General features: G+C 45.8%; 1 protein-coding gene across 1 annotated transcript in view; it reads right to left on the bottom strand.

Annotated features, from left to right (window-relative positions):
• Positions 1-13,192: 13,192 nt before the first annotated feature.
• Positions 13,193-27,004, bottom strand: part of PLXNA2 (plexin A2) — a 215,145-nt gene continuing 201,333 nt past the window's right edge. Inside the window, exons 27-32 of the mRNA XM_081298858.1 lie at positions 25,583-25,682; positions 24,486-24,676; positions 23,023-23,192; positions 20,482-20,694; positions 19,704-19,854; positions 13,193-18,252 (exon numbers count right to left, since the gene is read on the bottom strand). Of these exons, the coding sequence (XP_081154984.1) occupies positions 18,157-18,252; positions 19,704-19,854; positions 20,482-20,694; positions 23,023-23,192; positions 24,486-24,676; positions 25,583-25,682 (921 nt within the window). The 3' untranslated portion in view covers positions 13,193-18,156. The remainder of the gene's footprint in view (positions 18,253-19,703; positions 19,855-20,481; positions 20,695-23,022; positions 23,193-24,485; positions 24,677-25,582; positions 25,683-27,004) is intronic.

The raw sequence follows: 27,004 nt of genomic DNA, 5'->3' as shown, positions 1-27,004 counted from the left end.
CCACCTAAGATATGTCTAGATTCCTGTCTCTAAATAGCAAAATACTAAATCTTTGTTGTTTCAAACCACTGAGCTTTGGGGGAGTAATTTGTTTTGCAGCAATGGATAACTAATACACCCAGATATCACCAAGTCTTTATCTCTGGAGTTCCTTGGACCCTCCCTATCTCCACTACTCCTATTTACTGTGCTTACTTTCCTGACTACCCACTTCCCCCATCTCCTAACTTCTTGTTTTGGCTCTGTATCTTTAGCTTTTCCTCTAGCTGCTTTGACTGAAGGTCAGGACTTGGACTTATCATGTGGTTTTAACCTTGGCACCTCTTGAAACACAAGGATGGGCATCTGACTTTTGACTTCACCCCTCTATCTTATGTAAGAAACCACCTCCTGAACCCTACCCTGGGCCTTTCAGCTGCCCCAGGTCTGACCCAGAAGTAAGATCAGAAAACAAACTGTCTTATTAGAGCAAGAAAGCTTAACCAGACCCTCTGGCAAGACTTTCAATGAAAGCTGAAACAACCTTCTTATCATGAGAAAATTCATTGCATTTCACCCTTCTCCCTATTCTCCTGGTGTGCCTGTCAATCAGGGCTTTCCTGCATTTGTTAGCTGATGGATGGCAAATGGTGGGCCCATTTCTTTGTAAAAACAAGATGCTGTTTTCAGATATTATTCTTTCCTCCCTCTTCCTCCCACCCCTGACTCACTTAAAAGCTTTCATTCTTTACATCTAGTCAGCATTTCATTCATTATTATCATTATTTTTGGAATTCAGACATTAAAATGATCAGGTCTGGGTTCCATTACTGGGCTCTGGTGACTTAGGGTAAATAGTCCATGGAACTGACAGAGTATTTAGCTACATTTCCTCAGTCATCCCAGTCTCATCATAGATCAGGCCTTGGAGTAAATCAGAGGCCAACCCACGGTTAGGCAGTCGAACTGGAATTCAATCACTGTATTGCCAATGGATACTGATGACTCAAATTAAATTCAATGCTTCCAACCTAGCATCTTGCCTAGGTTGGAAATTGGACACGACAGTCCTCATATATTGTCACTAAAAAAACATTATAGCAATAGATCAAAATGCTTGGTGACAAGAGATAAGTGCCTTGCGCACTAGGGGATGATGTGTGGTGAAGGTGAGCTGAAAGCATGAGCCGGGATCGTGAAGGCCCACTGGGACTGGTGTGGCCATTCTGCCCACTGTCCCTGCAGGATTTTATCTATGACCATCTTCCTAATCATCATCTCTGACCTAATAATTCCTAATGCATCTCCCCAAGTCATAATCTCTCTATATCCATTTAGTAACCCACTGGACACCTGTCTTTGAATACCCTTCAGAAACTGAGAGCTCCTTATGTCCAAAATTGAACTTGCTATATTTCAGCCCTCATCTTCTCTTTCTTATCTTTGGGAATCCCTCCACTTTGCTCAAGCCAGAAAACTGGGTCCAATGTGGCTCCTACTTCTCCCTCATACTGGACTTGGGGTTGGTCACTGAACTTGGTTGTTCTATCTCTTGCCTGTCTTTGGAAGGAGCACTTCCCTCATCTTCATTGCTACTCTCCTGCTCTTTTGCCTGACTCCTCACTGGCCACTGGCTACCAGGGTGGCCTGTGGCCAGTTCATCCTCCATACCTATCAGAGGGATGGACCCAAAAGTCAGTTCTGACTCTAGCCTGTGGCTAGTGCCCACACTGTGATTACGGCAGGCAAGGGCATGCCTGATCTGATCTGACCCTGCTTCCCTCTCCAGACTTGCAGTTTTTTTCATGTCATGCCTTGAGTTGTGTGTTTCAGGTGCAACAAGTTACTGACAGCTACTCTTTCGTGCCTTCGCATGCATGGCTTTCTTGCCGGGATCTCTCTTCCCCTTTTCTCTCCGCTTGGTATGGGCTTTGTCTCTTTGTCCTTCCAAATTTAGTGCGGATGCCTCTACTCTGAGAGATCTTCCCTACTCTCAAGTCTGGGCTGGGCATTCCCTGTGTGCTGCTATAGCCCCTATTCTTGCTTGGCCATCACAAGTACTTGCTTGCTTCCTTGGGAGCAGGGTCAGTCATAGTATCCTGTGCCCAGGATGTGTTGGACTCCCAGGAAGGGATGTGGAAAGATGTGACTGGTCAGCAATAGAATGCTGAAAAACTGGGGCTAGGGATATAGCTTAGAGGCAGAGCACTTGCTTAGCATGGGTAAGACCCTGGATTTCATCCCCAGAACTGGAAAAAGAAATTGTTGAAATCTACTAAGGGGGAAGTTTCCCGCCTTCTAGGTATCAATGCATAATGAACATCTTCCACACACCCAGATCATTCATCCTGGAAAAGCAGCTTGTGTAATAGAATGAGAGCTGGACTCAGGTTCTGAGGACACAGGTTTGATTCCCAGCCCTGGCTCTTTTTAGGAGACATTACTGAACATGGAAGTGTCAGTTTGCTCAACTGTGGATCAGAGAGCACAGCACGCACCAGACCTGTTTTAGTGTGTGATAATACCTGCCTCTGTGAATGGCTGACGAGGATGCAGTTACCCCCATTGCTCCCACAGAAGCCTGTACCCAGGGCAATGAACTTGTGCTTTGAAGAGTGAGGCTGACGGAGCAGTCTTGATAAGAGCCTTGGTTGTCGGATATGATAATAATAGTCTCATTTATTAATATAAAAGCCCGCTAATAGAGGCGGCACTTTTAATTAGCCAACAGGGCCACGATATTAATTTTTATCCAGAGTTATTTAAGTCCAGGAGCCTTCCTCCCCTCTTCTGTTAGCACTTAGCTGGAGGGCGATTGAGAACATTTGTAATTGGATTTCTGTGCAGGACTTAATTATAAGGAGACAATAAAGCCCCTGAAATGCGGCAGGTTCTACCCTGCTAACTATTATTTTCCAGAGACATGCTCAGGCCAATGAATGCGCAGATTTATCTAAATTATAATTTTTAAACTTAACAAAGCTTTACCTCTCCTTCCCCCCCAGGCCGGAGAGGAATCTGCCGGGAGTACAGATTTGCAGGGAGGCAGGCACAGAAGCGGAATACCTCATTCCTGTAATCAAGTCTTTCACTCCATGGGCCACTGAGCGGCTTCCCCAGGCCCCTTGGGATCTCGGAAGTATATTTTCTTCCCTTGGCCAAATGGCTTATTAATAGAATTGGCTTATTTATATCTCACCCAGAAAAAATCCCAAAGTGATACAGCAACAGGGAGATATCGAGCCAATTAGTTGTTGGGCTTGTTGTCATGGGGGGAAATCTAGTTATTAATTTACTGCCCTTCACCAGTGGCGGAATCGATTCAGAGGAAACCAGAAGAAAAAGAGAGAAAAGAGCCGTGTGTCTCAGACCACCTGAGAAAACTCAAAGAGACAAGGCTCAGCCATTTATACCTGCCGCATAACTGTCTGAGCTTAGGAGAGCCAGGAGCGGAAGGCCTTCTCTGTGGTCAACCAGGGATGCCGTGGAACCCAACATTGACAGAACATCTACAGTGGGCCTGAATGTTAACAGATTTCATTGTGTTTGGTTCTTATAATCACTCTGTGAAAGAGGCTTATTTCACAGATGAAACTGACTTTTCATTCATTCATTCATTCATTCATCCATTTGATATTTGTTGAATCCCCTCTAAGCCAGGCTCTAGAGAAATGATGGCAGACAAGAAAGAACCTGTCCCCTGGAATATACTTTCTAGTTCAACAGACTTGCCCAAACTCATCAGCTGACATTTGTGCTCCACAGGGCTAAGACAGGAGCCTAGGTGGGTTCTGACAGTGCCACAGTCTGGAGAATGGTTCTCCTGGGTGCTAGGCCCTGTGGGTGGTGTGGCCATCTACAAAGCACACTCTGAAGGGCAACCATCCTCCTGACTGCATCCTAAAGGAGGAAGAGAGATCACCAATGAGAGTAGCTTAGTTTAGCTCCTGGGAATGGAGGGTCCACTGAGTTTGGGAGATGGGAGAGGACCTTTGCTGGCCTCCAGGAGTGACTGTGGAAGATGAGGACCTCAGGAGCACATATTTTTTCTTTCTTTAAAGAAATGATGGGGCAGGGATGTAGTCAGTGTAGAGCACTTGCCTAGCATGTATGAGGCCCCAGGCTTGACGTTCAGCACTAATACACACACATGCACACACACAATTTCAGTTGTCATTACACTTTTAGAAGCTAGTGGTGGGATGGGGTGGCAAAAAGAATAAGTAAGAAAATTCACTCCCAATCCCACCACCTTATTCAAATCACACTGTAACATTGTGAGCATTTATTTATTTATTTATTTGGTACTAGGGATTTAATTACCAGCCACATTCCCAGCCCTTTTTTATTTTTTATTTTGAGATAAAGTCTCACTATGTTGCTTAGGGCCTCAATGAGTTACTGAAGCTGTCCTCAAACTTGTGATCCTCCTGCCTCATTCTCCAAAGTTGCTGGAATTATTGGTGTGTACCACACCCAGCTTGTGAGCAATTTTACAAAGCATTAAAAATCCTTTGTAGACATAACTTTAAATGAGAATATAATATTCCATTTTGTGGATGTAGTATAATTTATTTAACTTTCCCATACTGGCAGATATTTCTTTCCTATTTATTATTATGAAGAAAAGAGATGGGTGCATGAATTTGTCCTTATTTTCACTTGCTCAAAATTGAAGTGGAATTGTTGCAACAAAGAGGATGAATCCTTTAAAGACCCTTGAGACTTTACTATCATATCACATGCTAGAAATATTATACACATTTCTATTGTGTTAGGATGTGAAACGATCCATCATTGTACATCCTTCCTTTATCAATACTCTGCATTTGCTTTCACAAATATTTGCTAATTTGATAGGGCAAAATTTGTATTTCATTATTGTGTTTTCTTTGCTTACTTTGGTTACTAAAGAGCTTCAGCATTTCTTTGTATGTTCAAAACATCATTTGTATTTCTCCAAATAGACTATTCTTGTTCTATGCACATTTTTCTTTAAGGTTTAGTAGTTTTTTAATGTTTATAAATGCCATTTCATATTTTAAGAATATTAACTTTTTGATGTTTTTCTTGCAGCCATTTTTCTTAGGGTGAATTTGCTTTTATTTTTACTTTCTGTGCTGTTCTTTTATAGAGATGGTTTGAATTTTTATGTGAACAAATATATCAATTTTTCTTTGTGATTTCTTCAATTGCTTTTAAGCTTAGAAATTTCATCTCCACAGTGAGATATACATGCAATTTATATTTTATTCTAAGGATTTTTATGGTTTCTTTTTTTTTAACTTTTAACTTTTTAATTCATCTGAAATTTATTTTATCCTGTATTGTGTGGTAATGATTTAAATTGATTTTCCCCCAAATAGTTAATCATTTACTGAAGCATTGTTTACTAAAGAATGTTTTTTTACTCTATTGGCTTGAATGCTGCCTTTATCATGTGGTAATTTTTTTCTAATTTACAGTAGACTATTTGAGCTGTTTTATTCTGTTCAATTGTTTTTTTTTAATTTTAAGCACACTGATTTATTATTGTATTCCTATACTTCCTTGTATTTTACAATATGACACATTTTAAAATGACATGTAACATTTTAATATCTGGTAAAACAAATCTCTCACAATTTCTCGGTTTTTAAGAAAAAAATTGCTTTTCCTGCTCGTTTATTTTCCAGATTCATTTTAGAATCACATCATCTAGCTCTGGAAAAAAATAACCCCTTTTGGGATTGTTGTAAGAGATTCAACATATATCATAACTCATGAAACATTTGCATCTTTATACTATTTATTTTGACCATTATGGAAAATGGCATGTTATAGGGTTTTTCTCTTTTTTCCTTCTGTTTATATTGTTTTACAGTTTAACTCTTTGATCTAAATGGAAATTTAGTGTGCACTGTGAGATGAGAATCAAGAGGAGATTGTTTTTCAAGTCCTTTTATCCTAACTCCCATTTTTTGTGTAATTTGTACCTTCTCCAATGACTTCAGTGCTTTTTTTTTTTTATTAATTCCTTATGTGTGTATGTTAGGATCTGTTTCTAGGCTATCTAATCCTATTGATCTGTTCTATTCTGTGCCAATGCCACGCTATTTATTACAGCTTGATCTTTCAATTACTAATCGGAAGTGCTACGCCCTCAAGATGGTTCTTGGAGTTCCTTCTAGCTTCCTCCAAAAAACAGGATTTGTTTCCTGAATACAGAGTCAGCCCATTGGTCAGCATCTCTGGTCACAAGGATCTTGGATGGAGCAATTTAATGCCAGGTTTCAGGTTTGAGTTCCAAAACTGCCTGGGCTGATGGAGACTGATCCCAGATCCTGGAGCATTTGAGGGAGATGGTGCAGGACAATAATACTAGACTGAAGACCTCTGCATTTCTCAGGTGCTCTCTCAGTGCCAGACCTGTGTTAGGGACATTAATACATTAGCTCTGATTTTCATCATAGCCACCTGAACTCATACTAACCACATTTTATACATTAGAAGACTAGCTCAAGGGAATAGGAACCTTATAGAATATCACCCTGCTACTAAGTGGCAATACCTATTTTTACCCCAATTGTGTGTGATTCCTAAACACACAATCATTACTCCTGTCTGTGGGCGGTTGACTTGGCCAGAAATATCAGCACAACCCCTCCCCTGGACTCATCTGACAGGGGATGGATCACCTCCAGAAAGTATTTGAGGCTTCTTTGGCTTCAAGGAGTCCAACTCCAGCTCTGTGGTGATGAGTCCAGGTGTTTGAAGCTGGTCCTGAGCCGAAGGCTAGTGGTCATCATGAGGCTGATGGGGCCACCTTAGGTCCATATTGTCCTTGACTGGGGTACAGACTCTGCCTCCCTGTCCCTTCTTCTGTCCTGACCACTGCGCCCTCTCCTCTCAGCCTCCTCCTCTTGGCCTTGTTGGCCGCTGGTGTCCACATGAGTGGGAGAGTGCCTGAGTGTACAGTGAGGTGGGAAGCAGAGGTGGAGGAGGGAGAGGGGGAAGCCATTGCTTGAAAGAGGAATGTGTGACCTTGGTCTCCTTCTGTTCAAAACAGTAGCTCTGGTGATGACAATAGCCAGAATTATTAAAATAATAGCATTCATTGATTAAACATCTACTACTAAAAAATACAATCTAAATTTTTAGTCTGATTTTGGTCAATCAACAACGTGCACACGGTTACATTCCTACCCATGTAATCACTGCATGGGTTACAGTGATGTAACCACTTGAAGTTTCTCTGTATTCACATGTTTCTTGTGTATTGACACAGTTCTCCCATTTAGTTTTTAATGGTCTATGTAGCATGCCATCTTGTTAATAATCCATAATTTAATAAAAAACATTATTTTGAATGCTGTCTGGAGTGGACAAGGCATGAGCAGAGAGAGAAGGATCCGTCATGGGAGGAGAGATTCATTCACTGTGTGATGAGGTTTTGCTTTGGGGGACCTGTGAAATAAGACCACACAAAGGATGATTCTTACAGCTTTCCTTTGGCATGGATGAAGGCCTGGGCTAGGGATTCAGGCACCTGGGTTCTGATCTCGACTTTTCCTTTTGTTTCCTTGGTATTTCTCTGTGAGATGCTTTCTTTCCCTGCTTCTCAAGTTTTATTTGTGCCACTCTAATAATCTTAGAAATCATGAAACTGTGGAGATAGAGGCAGCCCTGGAGGTCAGGTGACTTGCCTGAGGTCATAGAGTCAGCCATACATAGCTTTTGCAGGCGTCACCTCTGCCAGCCTCATGGTTCTGGGGAATTAAGCCAGAGGAGGAGGTTTAACCCTACTTTGAAGAAGGGCCTGAAGGAACCTTCATTAGCTTCACGCCCAGCCTAACTGAACCTTCAGAGCGTTTTTCCATCTAAGGAGCAGCCATGTGCCTCTTGGACTTACATCTTTTATCCTGGATGCCCAGTGGGTTTATTGGACTGTACTTCATAGAAAAGAGGTGTAAGAGTCAGGAGGGTCCCCTTGGAGCCCCCAGGCTGTCCTGTTTTAGAACTTATCTTTTCATCCATATGAGCCACCTCATGGAGCAGGCCCAAGCAGTCACAGTGTTTTTGGAATGCGCATTATTTTATTTTTATTTATTTATTTATTTTTGGTACCAGGGATTGAACCCAGGGATGCTTAACCACTGAGCCACATCCCCAGAACTTTTTATATTTTATTTAGAGACAGGGTCTCACTAAGTTGCTTATGGCATCACTAATTTGCTGAGGCTGACTTTGAACCTGAGATCCTTCTGCCTCAGCTTCTCAGGCTGTTGGGATTATAGGCATGTGCACTATGCCCGGCTGCTGAGTGCATTATTCTTAGGCCAGGATACTGCAGACATTGATGAGTTCAGGAGAAAAACTGATGGGAAATTGCTTCTAATTTTTCATATTATTCCCTATAGTAAATTCAAGGGTCATTCACATCCCTGGGCCAAAGTCAAAACCTTCTTAGGTCCACATCATTACTAGCCTTGAGGGGCCTTCACACTCCATTGATGGGTGTGCCTTTTCTTCTTTGGTTGGCCAGCAAAGATTAGAATCTTTCAAAAGTGTGTGTGTGTGTATATATATATATATATATATATATATATACTTTATGCCTAGGGTGAAAAAAAAAAAAGATAGCTAAGAAAGCACCAAAGAGAGTGGATTTACAGATCATGCGAGTTTAACTTAGTTTCAGCATTTGATAAGGACATCGACTTGGATTTTCCTCCTTGTGATGGTTAGTTTTATGAGTCCATTTGGCTGGATTATGGTGCTCCGTTATTTCGTCAAACACTAGTCTAGTTGCAAAGGTATTTTTTAAGATATGACTAACATTTAAATGGGAAGACTTTGAGAAAAGCAGATTATTCTCCATCATGTGGATGGACCTCATCCAACAGTTGAAGGTCTTAAGAGAGAGATTTCTCAGAAAAGAAGAAATTCTGCCTCCGATTAGAACTGTAGCATAAACACTTGCTAGAATTCCCAGGCTGTCAGCCTGTCCTGAAGATTTCAGACTTGCTAGCACCCACAATTGCATGATCCAGTTCCATAAAATCTTTTCCTCTCTCTTTCTGTCTCTCTCTCTCTCTCTCTCTCTCTCTCTCTCTCCACACACACACACACACACACACACACACAAACACACATACACCCTATTGGTCTATTGATTGTCTTTCTTAGGAAAACCCTAATACCCTTAAGACTAGTTGGGGATAGATGTGCCTGGACTTCTCTGTTCACCCTTCCATTTCTGCTGAACACTTGATTCTTTTTCTCACTATGCTTTCCTGGCTTCATGCTGGTAATAGACCTTCCTGGGGTCTGTGACTTCTGTCTTCCCTGCCTCTGTGTCCCTACCTTCTATCTGTCCCTCTCTGTTGTCCCTGTTTTCTGTGCCCTTGGCTCTAGGTCCAAGGGGTATCTTTTCTACTAGGCCCTAAATACTCTTTGGATCCTCATCCTGGTGATTTTTTTTAATGATACTGAGGATGGAACCCAGGGGTAACTTACACCTGAGTTACAAACCTAGCCCTTTTAGGGATAGGATCTTGCTAAATTGCCAAGTTACCTCGAACTGCCTTAACCTCCCAAGTTGCTGGGATTATGGGTATGTCCCACTGCACCCAGCTCCTTGGCCAGGCTTTCACCAATCCATCAACTAATGTGATAGCCAACTGGGTCCTGTATGTGGCCTCAGCACAGGGAACCTTAGCTTGATCTGCTTTTCTCTGCTAAATTCCATTTACCTATGGAATCTTAACTGGCTGGTCTTGCTTTGGGGAAAAACCTTGATTCATCTCCTGCGTTCACAGGTCAGCATCTGTGCCTAGTTTCCTAAGGGCTTAACTCTTCGACACCAGCTTTCATTTCTGAAACTATGTGTATTAATTAAACTTCTTTCCACAGCCTTATTGAAACCCTCATCTCTTCCTGCCTGCAGGTCCTAATGGACAGCCTATGAAAGAAGGGAGCATGGTTAATTTTCTCTTTCTTCACTTACCTTTTGTAATATTCATTGAGTCTGTTACATTCATTATCTTATTTAACTTTTACAAAAATCTTATTTGATACATATCCAATATATTTGATTATTACCTCATTTGAAAGATTTGAAAGTTGATGCACCAAGAGTTTATGTAACTTTCTTCAGACCACACAGTTTGAGAATGAAATTTGACCTGGGGCAATCTGAACCCATAGCCTGGGCTCTTAGCCAGGGACACCTGAAACCCAGCAAGGAGAAAAGAATCAGGGGTGAGGAATAAAGACGAGGCAGGGATGTAAAGCAATCCCAGGAATAAGGTGAATATAATAACATGCAGCAGAAAGTCCTGTATGTGAGCCAGGGATGGGGCACACATTGGTTCTAAGCTTCTAGCAGCCAATGTAAACAGGTAGGTGCTGCCTCTGTCTTTCGGCTCACAGACAGCAGAGATAGTGCCAGCTCCTGCTGTCAATGTGATCGAGCATGGCTTACCAGCATCCCACTCCCTAAATTCTCTTTAGTGACTTTTCATACAGGTTTTACCCTCGAGTTATAGATCCCTGCTCTCTGAGATTCTTATTGCAGCAATTTGGCAAAATTATTTTGTATTTATGGTAAAAATGATAATCTAATTTCCTCTAAGAAGGAGGATGAGTCTTTCATGGAATATGGATTTGGTGCTGATATGAGATCATAAACTCCTGGGAAGTTGAGTTCTGAATCCTGTAGGACTCAGCTTTTGCTCCCTTTATACACCTAACCATGCCTAGTCTAGCATTGTGCTCATGGTGACTGGCGAACAGATATTGATTGTGTTGAACAAATATGAATATAAATAAATGCTGAACATGCTCATATAGCACCTACTTGCTACATGAGGAAGAATTCACTTCAGGGGAGGACTAGTCAGTACTAAATTGTTTTAGAGCAAAGAAAAGGCAGGGACTAGGAATGTGGCTCAGTGGTAGAACATTTGCCTGGCACATGTGAGGCCCTAGGTTCAATCTTCAGAAATGCAAAAAATAAAAAAACAAAGGAAAAGCAGTATTGATTGGGTTGTGAAAAAAGCATGTGATCTGAACTCTGGAGTCTGACATTGATGGTACTGCTATTTATTAACTGTGTGATTTTTAGTAAAGTCCTTAACCTCTAAGGAATGCTTTTGTCAGAGGTGAGAACCCTACAAGGGAGTATGTGCAGGGCCTGGCATTTTGTAGATGGTTCACAGGTTCTGTTCATTTAATCATTTGCTCATTCTGAGCATGCTCACTGGGTTTCTTTGGTAGGTCAGGCACTGCACTCTGTCCCAGGAATACAGCAGTGAACAGAACAGCTTAGGCACCTGGTGGATTCCCTTCTGATCTTTCTTTCCTGAGGATGGTAGTTCCTGCAGTAGGTATTTAATAATAATATGGTATCCCAAGTTCAAGGTGCTGAGAGAAGTGGCAAGAAGATCTATTGGGGGACACTTGGTGGTGTCAAGATCCCATGCAGAGGAAAGGCTGTGTCCAGGTTTCCCTGTAACCCAGAGGCTCCTCTTGCAAAACCAGGGTCTGTCAGGTAATGACAGAGGCTGGTCTCATCTGGCTGCCCATACACAGTATGAATATGGCCATGAACACACTGGAGCCACATTATTGCTTCTGAGAAATGATTGCACCTTCTTCACAGTGGAATAGAACCCCTCTAGTGCTCTAGGTCTTCTTTCCAGACAGGAAGGGAGGATGATTTAATGTTAATAAACCAGGGGCGAGAGCCCAGATTCTCCTTGCTACTGAAAACAATGCACTAATCCCAGGCAGGCCTCAGCCCTGTGTTCTTCCCTCCTCCTCAGGGTATTTTGTTTGCATTTTTCTCACTTTCAGAACCAGCATCTGCATTCCTCCTCTCTCTCCAGGGAGAGGGAGATAGAGCGTGAGAGCAAGCACGCACACACACATGTGGTACATGGGGAACATACAAATGCCATGAACTCAGAAGATGCTACATAGGGACTGAAAAATGTTCACCAGAGTTATTTCCTTGAACTGAAAATCCTACAGCTCTCAACCACACCGTATTTATTAACATGCACTTGTTGGAATGCTTTTGTCTCAGGCCCCCTTCTTGGGCGTGTTGGCCATTCACATCAGACTGGGGATCTCCTTGAGACCAGGTCTGTTTTGCCTTCAGACTGAGGCCCTGAGGGCAAGGCTGCACTTCCTCCTTCAGGAGACTCTACTCTTGGCACCAATTGCAGGCTGTGGTCCCAGAAAGTCTCCTAAGTCCCCATTGTCAGGAAGAGGAGGACCAGCCATTTCTGTGCACACTTAGTTGAGATGTCGGGTGGATGGGCTCTTGAGCTATTCTCTATTTGTCTGCTACTCTAAGGGCAGGAGTGCCACTCACAGACCTTGGAATCTCAGAAAAATAGAGAAATGGGGGGACATGGAGGAAGAGGACGTGGCATCCTCAAGTTGGAGGAGCCCAAGGGTTGGGGAATCACATGATCCCTTCCCCGTCTCTAAGCCTCATTGCATTTCTGTGAAATTTCTCCTCCCTCTGGGCTTCATTTTCTCCCCCAGGCCATTTAGATCTACTGTGTTGGATCTGAAATACACTGTCTGGTATTTTTCCTCTGATTCACCTTTAATCCTTCAACTGAAACTAATAAACAAACAAACAAACAAACAAACAAAAAACCCAAAAATCCTTCTCAGCACCTGGCTGAAGCATTCCTTTTCCAGGATCCATGATGTGGATCCAGGATTTCACCCCATGGAAAGGGCGGCGAGGGCAAGGCTGATGCCTTCCTCATTTACTGTTTCAGTCCCTGCACTCACCATGGTGCCAGGCCATGCTTAGCAGAGGTTTGGAACAAATGCATGAGTGCACTTTTTGTGAAAGGCTAGTGGTGGATGTCCTCCTTCTTCTGTGACCTCATTTCACTCTGGGAAGGGGCCTCAACCCTTGGAGTCTGCAGTAGCAGTCTCTCCTGGAGGAAAGCTGTATTCTGGGGTCCTGGGACTAGGGGGCAGTGCTCACCCATGGTATCGTGTGTGTGTGTGTGTGTGTGTGTGTGTGTGTGTGTGTGTGTGTTGAGGACTGGACATTAATAAGCTCTAGCTCCAGGAAGAATTCAAAAACTCCCTCAAAACAACTTAGTTCATCCTTCTGGGAGTACTCTGTTTCAATTTAAGGCCCATGAAGTTATTCTGCCCGTATGCTGCCAAACAACCACGTTTATTTAAAGATGTAAGTTGTTGTTTTTTTTATCCAGTAAACTTTATTTATATATAACAACAGTACAAATTGTGTCCTTGGCTTGCAAAATAGGAGTGTTTCATATTTACAATAGGTACACGATAATATATTAGAATAACAAAAAATTCCATTTTATTGGAACATTTTAAATACTTAATTTTCTTATTATTCCACAACACCTGTAAAAACAACAAAACCAGACAACCATTATTGTATTTTCTTAAAAATAGATATAATACAGATTCCAGTGTGTCAAGGGGAGTGGGTCTGAGTTGGAGGAGCAGGGGGCGGAAAGGCAGGTGGGTTCTGGTCCCTAGTCCTGCGGTGTAAAGGGCTTGTCACTTCTTTCCCTGTCTGCTCAGGAACATCTGTTGGGTTTGATGGGGACCCTGCCCCATTATGCTCTCCACCTGTGATACCAATGTGGAGGACAAACAAAGTCAGAGTGAGGACCTTGACTGAGCTTTGGAAGAAGCGTCCCACCTTCCTTCAGCTGGGGCAGTGGGCAGCAGGCTGCATGGCAGCTCAGAGGACATGGCTCCATGGGGAGAGAGAGCTTTGCTGTGGGAAGCAGCGAGATGTGGTGGCCATAATGGCCAAGGAATCTCCAGTTTGCTTACTGGGCAGAGGCCCTGTCTTACCAGCAGAGGTCTTGATGGCCTCTCAGGACATTCCCTAGGACTAGTTTGAATGTACCAAGAGTGAAACTTCATCCTTCATTTCCGGGCACCCATCTCTGAGCCCCAGATGCTAAAACTTCACTCTGGGGAAACCAGGAGAAAGGATAGAGATGGGGAAAAGAGACTGTGGAGTTATGAAAAGAATGCCACTGTTCTCTCTCACCAAGCACATTCCTGAGATGGGGCATCAGAAGGCCTTGAACTTCACCTCCCAAGTCCCCTGACCCCCCTGGGATCAGCTCCCACAGCCCTGTGACCATGAGGCCACTTTACATGTTCTCACCCACAGAGCCCTCTGCATCTCAATTCTTCCTTGTGTCCAGGTCCCAGGAGTCTCACCATGACACAGTGTGGCTAGGAAAAACAAAAGGGCCTCAGGAGGTGTGGGCTCAGTGTTTCCAGGCAGCAGGTAATAGGGACAGGTGTGTGACGACTGGGATACTCCTGAAGATTGATCAGCCAGGGGCTGGCCAACATTCTTTGCTTGTACGGTCCAGGTCATTTTATAGTCTTTGCACACCCCTGCCCCCCGTTGCTTCTGCTTTGTGCTCAGCAGGTCCAGAGGCCTTGATTGCTATTTCTTGTCCTCATTTGGTGGAATTGAGGGAAGGTCAGGAGCTCAAGCAGCAGGGGAGGTGCCACTAGAAGAGCCAGTGGCAGTAGAAAAGAGAGCAGCTCTCAGTGCTGGGGGAACGTCCCCAGGCTAAGGTAAGGCAGCTGGGTGGGTCGCTTTCTTCCCTCACTGCATCCCCTTTTGTATGCAAATGGCGCCCTCTGCTAGTTGGGGAGACCTGTGCCTGCTTCTTGGTGGCAGGAACAGGCAGCCCGAAGAATGTACATTTGCTAGAAGGACCTTCTTGGTCTTGCTCATGGCTGCTTTCCATCACCTAGAGCAGTGCCTGGCAGATAGATGCTGCTCAAGATTCCTCAAATGAATGGATGCAGGAATGGTTACCTCCCTCCAGTGAGGTTCACAGCTCATTCATGCTTTAAATGACTGATCTGTGTAAGGAGAGGCGGATCAGAAATGGTTTTGAGAGATGCGCTATGCAAAGAGGTAGGACAGCCAACACAGAAGCACCTGACCCATGCATCGGGTGGGAGGTGGCAATAGGGTCCAGCCAGAGGGATCTGGTCCCCATCTTGTCCATTGGCATCCTCTGTCTAGCCAAACCTTTCTGGAGTCCTGTTCCTTTTCCAGAGAATTGTCTTGGGCAGATCAATGAAACAAAGCAGAGTTGGATAGACTAAAGAGAGAGACTTCCTGTCTTCGCCCAAAATGGATGGCTTCTAATAGGGAGGAGCTGTGGCTTTAATACTTCTTTCACGAGACAAAAATTGGATAATAGCAAGAAGAGAGATCACCCAACTCCCTCCTCCCCAGTTCAAGGGTGTGGACTCCATAGGTTCTTGGTGGTTTAAAGCAAGGAGTTGGTGGAGGAGGTGTTAGGTGAGAAGCTAGAACTGAGTCAAAGTTCCACAACAATTTGCCCTCGTGGTTGGCCTGTGTCCAACTGAATTTTCCTTTTTCTTAATTGTCTCCTTAAGGACATTTCTCTGCCATTTCCTTTGCAAGCTCAAGTTCCCCAACCCTCTCATGGAATCCTGAGAATTGTGGCCAGGCCACTCACAGCTGGCCCTGGCTTCTTTCCTCACCCCTCTCCAGCCAGCTACACCCCCCCCCCCCATTCTCCACACTCTCCACACACCTTCAAGGAAGCATCCCAGGTGCAGTGAGTGGTCGCCCAGAGTGGCTGCTGGGAGACACCAGGTAGATGCACAGAAGTGAGGGTTGGGCAAGATGCTGTTCAACGAGAAATCTGACTTTCTTTTACTTCTTGGGGGTAACAAAGACCCAGTTGCCAGCTTGAATAGCAGTGCCATCAGGAAACCATTCAAACGGAGCTCAGCAGTGAAATCAGGGTGGGATGGAATTTTTCATGGGCCGTACAATGTCTCCCGCTCACATTCTTCTTGCCCATATCTCTTCTCCTTCCATTTCCATAAATTATGGGCTCTGAGCTGATAAGCTTTGGGTGCTGTGAAGAGCAAACACTTTGGCTTAGCGTGGAAGGCCAGTCATTAGTATTTCTTTCAGGCTATTAATAGGGCCCCAAGAAATTTTAACAGAAGTAGATTATCAGAAGAAAGTGGCCTTGGCATGGCTGGTTGTGAATTATAATGAAAACAGCAAGTTTCCTGAGTGTTTTGCTGAATGCTTTTCTCTTCCCATTTGTCAGCTGCATTCAGGCAAGAAACTGGAGCTGAAGAGACCAGGCGACGTCCGCTGTGTGCTTAGACAGCGATCCAAAGCCACACACCCAGGATGGAAGCCAGCTCTCTGAGCTCTCTTCCCCCAGCCCTTTCCTGGGAATCACATGTGGTCAGCAGAGCCTTTGGAAACTGGAATTGCCTGGAGGTATAGCAGGGCACAGAGAAGCTGGGGCCCAGAGTTAATGACAGAGGAAATGACTCTGGTCTCTCTCTCTTGGGGCAGCTGGTCCAGTTTCCCAACATTGCAATCTGGGATTCCTGACCCCTTGAAGAGCAAAAGGTGGGAGGGGGAGAGTGTTGCTCTCCTGCCTCTTCCTCTCCACCCTGGGCCTTTCTCTTGTAAGGTTGCCTGCAGAGAAGTTGGATCTATGCCAAGGTGGGAGGCCTGGGCTTCTTGATGGCTACTCCAGTCATCAATGTCCTGTTACCACAGAGCTGTCTTTCTCTGGGTAACTCCCACTAGCTTTTTTTGGGTGGCTCTGGACGTAAGCATGAAGCTTTAGTCTCTGTTGGAAAATTGCACTCAGAAGATCTGGCTGTCCATGGTTTTAGGTGTTCACAGGAGAGAGAATAGGAATGGAGCCCATGGAGAAACCATCTGCTTGTCCTTCCAACCCACATGTCCATGAGAGGCAGAAGACAGAAACGTAGGGATGTTGCAGTCATTTCTATTGAAACAGGTGTGGTAAGCCCAGGTGGCCAGGAGCTTCCGAATATGTCCGATTATGACCGAAGGGTTGTCTCCCCTCTCCAGGCACGAGAGAATGAAAGAAAGTGTAACAATAAATACCGAAGCTTCTTAAACCTATGCTCTTCAAGTATTGCTTGCTGTAAACAGTGTTTGATTTTTGCCTTCTGTTTAATTGCCAGAAACCACCAGATGATTGGAATGGAATCCAGTGCCAAACACCTGTGTCCTCAATTCAGTTCCCAAAGGGTACCATCTGGAGGCCTGTTCTGCACACCCTCCAAGCCATCCGTTCCCCAGGGTGCCTGGGTTGTGACAGGGACTGATGTAGGGCAGAGCCGCTCAGCATCCTCAGGGAGGCCAGGTGTCTGGTCTGGGAGAAGCCGACCTTTCCCACTTCCCATATTAACTTTAGGAAAACCAAAAGGAAAAGAACCCAAGGCCAGATCCTTATTTGTTGAGGGTTAGGATTAAATAAACCAAAAACAGTAGCAAAAAGCATTGGTACGATACAGATACCGCCCTCCTCTCAAGAGATGAGAATCCGTAGGTGTGTGTAGGTAAAGCTCAGCTTCCTGCCAGCCAGGCGCAGCCACCGGATGGCTTTGCAGTTCTGTGCAAAGTTCTGCGGTCCCCACGCTCTTCTGGCCTTTGGGAGGACTACCGGTTGTACTGGCCTCTCCGTTTGCGAAGCGTTTGGTTTGAACTTGTGCTCATTTATTCTCTTCCTCTTTTTATTTTTTATTTTTTGTGTTTTCATCACAGGAAAGGAGACCATTTTCCCGCTCAGTTTCTCTCAGCATCTCTTTGCAGGCTTTTCCTGACATTCAGAAAGAGGAGTTACATGAAGAAGGAGAGAGACGAGGGGACAGACAGGGGCAGAAATCAGAATTAAACAAAAGTTGGACGGGATGAACAGGGCAGCTTTTTGTTTTATTTCTGTTTTTTTTTTCCGTTTTTCTTAAAAAAAATTAAATAAAGTTCTCATTATTTCCCCAATATACATCAAATGAGTTTTCATGCAAAGCAGCAGTTATGGAGGCAGGACGGTCCCCGCTCCAGCTTGAAGAGCCACCTTCTCCTGGCCGGCCCTCGTCTCTTGTTCTGGCTGTGGATGAATGGTGCCCTCGGTCTTTCCTGGCAGGAACTGGCTGTGAGGAAACCTGCTGGCGTCAGGAGAGGGGCCCTCCCCTCTTCCCGGGGTGGGATCTCAGGGGCTGCCAGCTCTTGGGCCTGATCCCCTTTACTGTCCTTCCTTCTGAGACTCCAGCGTGACAGCTTGTGTGGGTCCATCTTCCCAGGAATTGGGTCCCCTCCTCTCAGCTCTCAATGGACATGGCACTAATGAGCTGCTCCACCTTGTAAGCCAGCCGCTGCCGCCGGGCCTGCTCGTCCTGCTCTAGCGCCCCAATGAGCTGAGGGACAGAACAAAGGAGAATGATATTGAGACTCAGCATAAAACACACCACTTCCTAGAGTTCTCCACCCTTCGCCCATCCACCTAGCTTTCCATTCTGCCTTAATGAACAGAACCTTAAACAACTGAAATGATTAATGGAATGCATACACAGACAGTCAGGCTTTGCTCAGCGACAAGGATACTTTCTGAGAAGCGGAGTGGTTTGTTGCGTTTTGTCATCATGCAAACATCCTAGAGTGTACGCATACAAACATGAGATCAAGCACAAGAGAAAAGGTTGCCATCAAGAGACGTGCTGTAAGATGTTGCTGCTCGTGTGACGTGGTACAGTGTTACACTGTAAACTTTTGGAGGGGGGAGTGAGGGATATGGGGGAATTGAACTCAGGGGCACTCAACCACTGAGCCACATCTCCAGCCCTATTTCGTATTTTATTTAGAGACAGGGTCTCACTGAGTTGCTTTAGCACCTTCCTTTTGCTGAGGCTGGCTTTGAACTTGAGATTCTCCTGCCTCTGCCTCCCATGCTGCTGGGACTACAGGTGTGCTCCACAGCACGTAAACTTTTTAAGTAGAAGAAATGTACTCTAAAATTATGATATAACATAAATTATGATGTAACACAATTGTTTACTATCAAGTATTACGTGATGTACCTAATGGCATGCACTACATTTTTATACGACTGGCAGCGCAGTAGGGTTGTTTATACTGACATCCCTGCAAATTACACCTGGGCAGTGCTTCATGGCATTAGGATGCTATGAGGCCACAGAGGGATTTTTTAGCTTCCATTAAAATCTCTTGGGATCACTATCATACATGTGATTGGTTGATGACTAAAAGGTCTTCACATAGTGGGTGAATGTATATAAGCATACATTTATAGATGCACATGAATAAATATATGTATGTCCATATATATAAAGTGTTTCATATAATATTTGGCATATAGGGCAAATAGGAAGCATTATGTGTTAATTATTATTATTATTATTAATACTACTCCTGCTGCTGCTTCTTTCAGGTTCAATGTTAATGCATGACTTCTCAATCTCCCTAAGCATTCTATTGAACCTCTATTTATGTTAAGGTCCACCTGTCTTTCTGCAATGTGACTGACAGGATCTGCCTAAGTGCAAAATACTTTGATTCATTGTTTAAGAAAGAAGGAAATTCACCTTATAACACTTTGAATTGGAAAACAATTCAATTATTAAAAATGCTATTTATTGTGCTAACAATGACTGAAAGACAATGATGTGCATATAAGCAAGTGTTGAGTGAATCAGCAGAGGTTAGGCTGCCTTATAAAGGAATGACAATGATTTTGAGCTTATGGGCTTTTTGACTCCCCCTATTGTTATTTAATACTGAGTCAAGCTTCCTGCTTAAGGGCCTTGCTTCCTACGTGTGGGTTTCTGTCCCTTCTAGGGCCCTGTCTTACCTCCTCACTATACTTGCTGACATAAGAGTAGATCTCATTGAGGGCGCTCAGCATGTTGAACTCCACGGCGTGCAGGCGTGACTGCTCCGCGAGGTAGGCGTTCATGTCCTGGTCGCTGATGGCGGGGAGCTTGGCAATGTCTGCATAGTATCTGCCATAGATAAGACAAGGTCCTTGATGGGGACTCAGCAAAATTTGCCCACACCAACCCTGGCCCTGGGGCCCCTGATAGCATTAGATGTCCCCAGTTGTTCCTGTCTTCCCATGTCTCCTCTGATGTGTCTTCTGCTGCCTCTGGCCTCAAGTTGAGGCTGACGCCTACGGCCAGAGTCCCCAAGAGACACCGCCCAGCTGAGCACTCTTAGCCTCCATGCCCAGCAGAAAAGCCAAGACTCTGGCCATACTTCTCATGTTCAAATCCCATCTCTGCTTTCTGCTCGCTGGTCATCTTGGGCAACTTCTCTGTGCCACAGATAATAATAATGGGGATAATAATAGCTACTTTCCAAGTCCACTGAGCATTTGAATGAGATGATATGTACAAACCCTTATCACACAGTGCAGGATGCTTAGCAAGAACTCCATGAATGGTAATTAGGATGATAACAATCAGACCTCCAAGGGTGCAAAGCCACCCTTCCTCCCCATAGTGGGAAGTTTAGAAGAAGGAGGGGACCAAGAAGTCTAAAGGGATCGCAAGTAGAGCATCCTCATTGATGTCACAGGGCAGGCAGTGCAGCAGAGAGACCACGCCTGCCTGTCCTGAGGAGCTACTGACCTCTCCACCCAGCTCTTGTAGCTGGGGATGTCCTTGGCATAGAGCAGCTTGTTGGAGGGGGAGTCCTTGCCCAGCCGGTGCTCTGACGTGGAGCAGGAGTCCATGAAGGTCTGGGCCACCACAGAGAGGCAGGCATCCGTGATGCTGCCCTTGTGGATGTCAAATACAAACTGGGGGTTCTTGATGACGTTTACCCAGAAGCGCAGAGGGAGGCTGCGGAAAAAGGCAGAGCACACCTCAGAACGCACTTTGGCCGTGACCTTGATGCCGTCCACTAATATTCCTCCCCTCACCCCCAAATGTCAAATGGCCTATCCAAAAGGCAAGTCGATGAAATGAGGAAAAATGGACCTCGCTGGGCTGCTCATTCAGCCCAAGCTGTTGCTGACCCTGGGAGAAAAGGAGAGGGGCATTGTACCTTAACAGGGCACTGACCCTGTTCCCTGACAACTGAGGGGTGGGCGTGGCAGGCTTTTCTGAAGGCTTCCGTGCCCCAAGGGAAGCCCGAGTACACAGGACATCATGATTTTCTCAGGGCTTCAAACAAAGCCACCAGGCTCCTAGAGTCCCCTCACAGTGCTGGTGGCCATTGTGCGCAAGGATGCAGCCGGCAGCCCCAGGCACTGCCTGAGAGCGGGCACAAAGGGCACCACCTGCCCTCCCCGCCCAGGCCGGCTGCTGGAGCTGCTTCCCAGGGCTGGCCTGCCTGGCTGGGCCGAGGAATGGGCTCCCCTGGGGGACATTCTTTCACGACTCTCCCCAGGGCTTTCTTGTGTCTGGGCAGGGGCAGAGGGAGGAGAGGAGGCCATTGTTGGCACCCTGGGAATGGCTTACTGTAGCACAGAGCTTTTCCCACCCCAAGAGGAACCCATCAGTAGTTAGGAGACTTCCTTCTGCGATTCAGGAATTTATAAGCAGAGGGGAATGAGCTTTCCCTGCTCCTGGGGCCATAAGGCGGATAAGCCCATTTACCCTCCTTCAAAACCAGAACAGCTGCTGTTTTGCCTCTTTCTCAACTCTGCCTTCTCTTCCAGCTGCCTTCCGGCCTTAACTCTTTGGGTGCCTGTGTGGAGTGAGCCCTGTCCCCAGGCTTGTCCTTCTAGCCTGAGTGACGTCCCTAGCTTCCCCTCTTTTCCCCTTCTTCATCTTCTCTTGACTCTCTCAGACCCAGATGTTCCCAAATGTCTTCATCGTGCCAGGTCTTGGGAAAGGTCAGCGTTCCCCACCCCAAGCCCTTCCATCAATGTGCAGCAGGATGGCTCACTTTCCCGTGACCCAGGAGAAGCCGCCTTAGCTGAGTCCGGGCAGCTCTGGGGGCTTCTGATCATCTGTCCTTGGACATTTGCTATTTGGACTTTCCCCACCACAACACCAGGACAGTGTGTTTCTATTATTTGGCCTGGCCAGTCTATAGGAGGCACAAAGATGAGAATAACCCAGAACCTTCTCTCGATTTCCCCCAAATCACCCATTCCTGGAATTGAGCTGGGAATCCTCCAGAGCCAAGGAGATAGTGGGGTTCTGCCCTGAGAAATGCAGACAGAAAGCCGATCCTGGCATAGTGCACTGTGGGCTCCTTACCCCACGGCAATCAAAGCTGCAGACTTAGGAGGACTCAGTGCCCTGGACAAGGAAGGAATATATGGGTTTGGGGTTGGCTCTTTTCGAAGTGTTTTGTTGGTTGCTAGGACTTTTGATTCCCAAATAACAGCCTGGGCCCATCTGTGTCGGCTCTGTTCTCTGAGGAGATCGTTGACTCCAGACAGCTGTGTGGGCCGCCTGCCCGAGCCAAATGCCTGGATCTCCCCTCCCTGTGCTCTTGCCGAAGGAGCCTTTTAAGTTTGGCTCTTGGTCAGGCCCTGTCTGACCTAAAAGTCGGTCCTTAGCATGTTTTGTGGTCCAGGTTCAAAACCTAGAAGGGAAAGGTCTCATGCCAGGGGCCTGAGGAGCTGCTTCTCCCACTGCTGGTCTGGGGTAGAGGTGACTCTAGGGAAGACAGTCTTGTCTGCAGCACATTCTGCCTGCTGCTTCCTGAAGCTGTGGTGCCAGGGTAGTAACTTGTCCCTAAGAGCTGGTTTTCCAGTGAATCCTTAGTTTGTGGGCTCAAGTCGATAGCAGGTGTGTATTCCCTCCCGGCACTGACCAAACTTCACCCCGGCTCCCATCTCAGGAAGTGCCTTCTCAGAAGCCTGGCTCTGAAGCTCTGCTACAGGTTTCAAATGTGGCTCTTTTCCTAGGTTCCCCCAGCTCTCTTTTCCTAAGAACGAGAGGTCATAGGAGCGGGGCTCTCCCTGGGGAAGGATCTCGGGTTGAAAGGGCAGAGCTCTAGTGTATGTGCAGAGCTCACGCCAGGTAGGCCCTGCTTGGAGCAGGCAGCCTGGAGACCATGCTGGCTCTGCAGAGCAAGTGTGTGTTGCATGTTCTAGGAGCCTCCCATCACCCAGGCCCAGTTTGGGATCAGGCTGCCCTCTCATCTCCAGGGTCCCTGCTGTTCCCTGCCTCTCCAGGCTGCACCTCCCACTGAGCTCCCCTAGGGGTTACCAGTTGCTCTTCCAGGTGTGTCGCACATCTGTGTCGTGGATGCTGTGTCTGTCTGCCTGCTCATCCAGGAAATCAAACATGTACTTGATGGCCAGGGGGAGTGCGCTGCCCCGGTGCACAGTGCTGAACAAGGTCTCAAACAAGTCGTCCACGAACTTCTGGAGGGTGCCCTGAGGGACAGTGGAGGGACAGTGTGAGGTGAAGGGGGAGGCAGTGGCAGGAAGCAGACAGGCATACCAGATGGTGCTTGGATCCATTCTGCCTTGAAAATTTGTCTGTAATGTGAGGCTGTGCAATGTGGCAAAGGTGCAGAAGGGTACTAGCTGCGGCGTCCTGGAGGCAGGAGGAACTAAATGGGCTGGGGATCTCTGGGAAGAATGTCTCCTCCAATTTGTAATAGCCTGCCACACTGATGTCCTGTAGGGTGTGGGCTTAGTGCCTTTGAGGAAGACAGGAAGGGTTCTGAGTCCAGGCTTCCCAGGGTGAAGAGGAGGGCACAGGCTGCAGCCCCATCTGTAGAGGGCATCCGAGGAACAAGTTGGAGAACTGGATAGGACTACGGAGGGTCTGATAGGAAATATGAAAAGCCTTAAAATATCAGTGATCTTGGACAGATGAGGTCTGAAGCATGAGCTGAGGAGTGAACATCTAGATTTCAGAACACCCAGGTACAGCGAGGACCGAAAAACTTTGAAGGGTCTCCAGGGCAGGGACAAGACTGGGCCGGAGTCCCACACCTCTGAGAATCAGTGAAATATTTCCTAGTGTCTTTTTGCTGGTCTCTTATTGGTATGCTGAGCATATTATGCATAGCAAAATGGAGATACAGGGTCTAATAAAGTAGTTCTTGGACATTCTGAGAGCAAGTCTGGGAGCTTTAAGTTCGATGCCACTATATGAGGATCTCAGAAGCATTGTTTTAGGGGCAGAGAATTTAAATCTAATTTTCCCTGGAAAATGCAGGCCATGTGATCGCCATCCTTAAAGGCTTATCTTGTTCTCAGCTAGGAAGGCTAAAGACAATAACTTTCATCAATATGTGGGGACAGATGGAATGGGGTCGGGGAGGGGGCTTTCCCTTGGATTACTGGATGGGGCCTCGTGCTTTCTCTTGCATTGTGGCCAAAAGGGAGTGGAAAGGCAGTGATAACGGAGGTTGGCACATCTGTTCAGCTAAGACAGACAAGAAACCCTAAGTGTCTTCCTAAGGGAGAGAGTTGCTCCTCTGAAGGGCAATGGAGTCTTGAGAGTGCGCAGAAGGCAATGGTACCATTCCTGTTTTTGCCAAAGGGCATAGATAGCAGTGGCCTGATTCTCTGGAAGCCCTCCCCAGGGTCCTAGACCAGGGGTCATCTGAATGGGTCCCCTTAAAGAACACATGCTATGATCTCCTTCCTGTGTGTGGAGGGGCAGGACATGCCTCTCTGAGGAGCCCTCCCTGACCTGAGTAAAGCAGAAGTTACCTTGGTGGCCAGTAGCCGAGTCAGGTAGATCTCAGACACCATCTTGCTGCCCCGGTCACCCTCCTTCTGGTCACCATGGTCATGGTTCTTCACTAGATGCCACACCTTGACCCCGCTCTCCAGGTCTGGGGTGATCATGGGGGCTCTGGACCGCAGGCTGTCGGGACTGCCTGTGTACCTGAAGGAGGAGTCTGAGGAGAAGGAGAGGTGAAGGGCTGTGAGTGACCGAGGCAGTGCCCTGCTTGCAGCATCCTCCCCAAATCCTGCCCATCTGCTGCACCCACTCAGAACAAACTTGTTTCAATTGGGAGGAGACCATTGGGACCTCATATTTGGTGGATTATTTTAGGAGTCCTTAGTTGTCATAAGGACAGAGGAACCTGACGTCTTTTTTAGAAAGAGGTTTAGAAATTTTATGAACTAGAGAGACCCTTGGGGATTTGAAAGCCCCCTCCTCTGATACTTCCAGCAATGAATAATCAACAGGTAAAATGTCAACAGGCTATTTCAGCAGGTACTTTAGTAAAACTATGGATACTAAAGAGTTGCAAGCTGTAATGATCCTTTTGGGAATCAATGGGTCCCTTTATTCTTAGGCCCTGCAATGTGACATTTCCTGAGCCCATTTGGAGCTGCTGGGTTTTGTCCTGTGGTGTCTTTCCGAGAACATTCAGAGGCCCAACATTCCTCAGGAGTGGAAAGACAATGATGGTCAATTTATTGTCCGAGTCGGGACAATTTTCCAGAATAAAACAGGATGCTATTCATCATTCAGCCAGGACAATAGGCATCAACTGGGACTGGCTCACCTAAACTGGGATGTATGAATCTCCCACCAGGTACCTCCCTATTCTGGGCCACTCTGAGTCCCTCACCAGGGCTGGGATATCAAAGGAAGGACAGATGGTGCCACCTGCTCCCACTGTTTGGAGATGAAGCACCAAGAATTACTGGACTAGAGACAAATGAGTGAGTGACTTTGAAGGAGGCCAGGCAGCAGCAGGAACTTCCTGCTGTGAGGAGGGGTGGTTAGTGGTCCCTGGAGAGTGGCAGAAGCCTCCATCCTGAGCTGCCCAAACTGCCTTCGTGGTGCTCACCGTATCTGCTGATGGACGTCCTGGAGATGCTGGCAGAGGCAGGGATGTTGTAGGAGGAGGTCTGTTTGGGGACCAGAGCTACCACCGACCTGTCTGATACCTGAGAATGGTACAAAAGGTACAGTGTGTGTGAACATAGGTGTCTTGGGTAGGTGAAATAGCCAGGTTATTCCAGAGGGTTATGGGATAGGAGTGGGTAGAGAGGAAGAAGTTCAGGAATACTATAAATAACTAGTACTGTTTCTGAGTTTTTATTGGACCAGAACAGCTTGGCTCAATAGGGCAGCTTCTTGTAATATGTGGCTATCAAGCACCTGAAATGTAGTTAGTCCCAACTGAGACACATTCTAACTGTCTGAGTTGAAATGTGCTAAAAATGTACAAAACACACGAGAGTCAATGATTTAGTATGGATAAAAGAATATAAACTATCCCAGTGATTTTTATATTTCTCACACATTGAAACAACAATGATTTTAGACTGACTGGGTTAAACAAAATACATTGTTAATTTCATCTATTTACTTTAGCTTCATTAACGTGGCTAATAAACATTTAAAATTAAACATGTGACTTGCGTGGGAGGCTTGTTCTCTATTTCTGCTGGACAGACGTCCCCTGTGGCCTCCCATCAACTTTGGGAGTACTAGATAATTATTCCCATTTTACAGATGAAGAGATGGAAGGGTGGCTTTAGGGTCACATTACTAATACAAGGTAAAGCCAATATTTGTAGCCAGATGTGTCAGGCTCCAGAGCACATATCCTCTTTATATATCCTAATTTGGGATTTTATTTCCAGTCACACTGGTCTGAAGCCCATTTTCCCTTTAGGCTCTGATTTCATTCTGGCCTGGTTCCCATTATGCCTGGGCCACCTTGAACAGTTTTAGCACAAAGGTAGCTGCCCTTGGGGAGTCAGAAAGATAGCGTCTTGCCCCATCCTCTGTAAGGATGCCAGGCTCAGGGCCCAGCCTGTAGGGAAAGGGCTGATAAATGAGGCGCCATATTGAAGACATTTGGGGCCATTTTGATTTAAGATTACCCTCCATCCAATAAAAACGGAGAATCCCCAGAATTGTGGCGATCCAATTAAACCCCTAACGCAGAGGGAATAAAACAGCTATAATAATGTTATGGGCCATAAAACATTCCTATTAAACCATTTTTTATTTTAACAATTTTTATGAACTTTATAAGTTTGATTTATAGCTGCACCAGCCATAAAACCATCTTTCTGGGTCTTAAATTGTCAGTCCCTCTCTCCCACCAAAAAAGAATTAAATGTTGGGAAGTCAAACTATAAATGAACATTAGTGCTAACGAGATTCCCTGATAGCCGGTTTTAGTGATGGTGTTTAATTTTACCCTCCCTATAAATCTGCAGGAGCCCAGGCAGTTTTTAACATCTCTTTGTTAATT

The sequence above is a fragment of the Spermophilus citellus genome (assembly GCF_964194105.1).
Source record: "Spermophilus citellus genome assembly, chromosome: 6".
Lineage (NCBI taxonomy): Eukaryota > Metazoa > Chordata > Mammalia > Rodentia > Sciuridae > Spermophilus > Spermophilus citellus.
The sequence above is the reverse complement of the archived record's forward strand: the minus strand, read 5'-3'. Positions and strand labels throughout refer to the sequence as shown.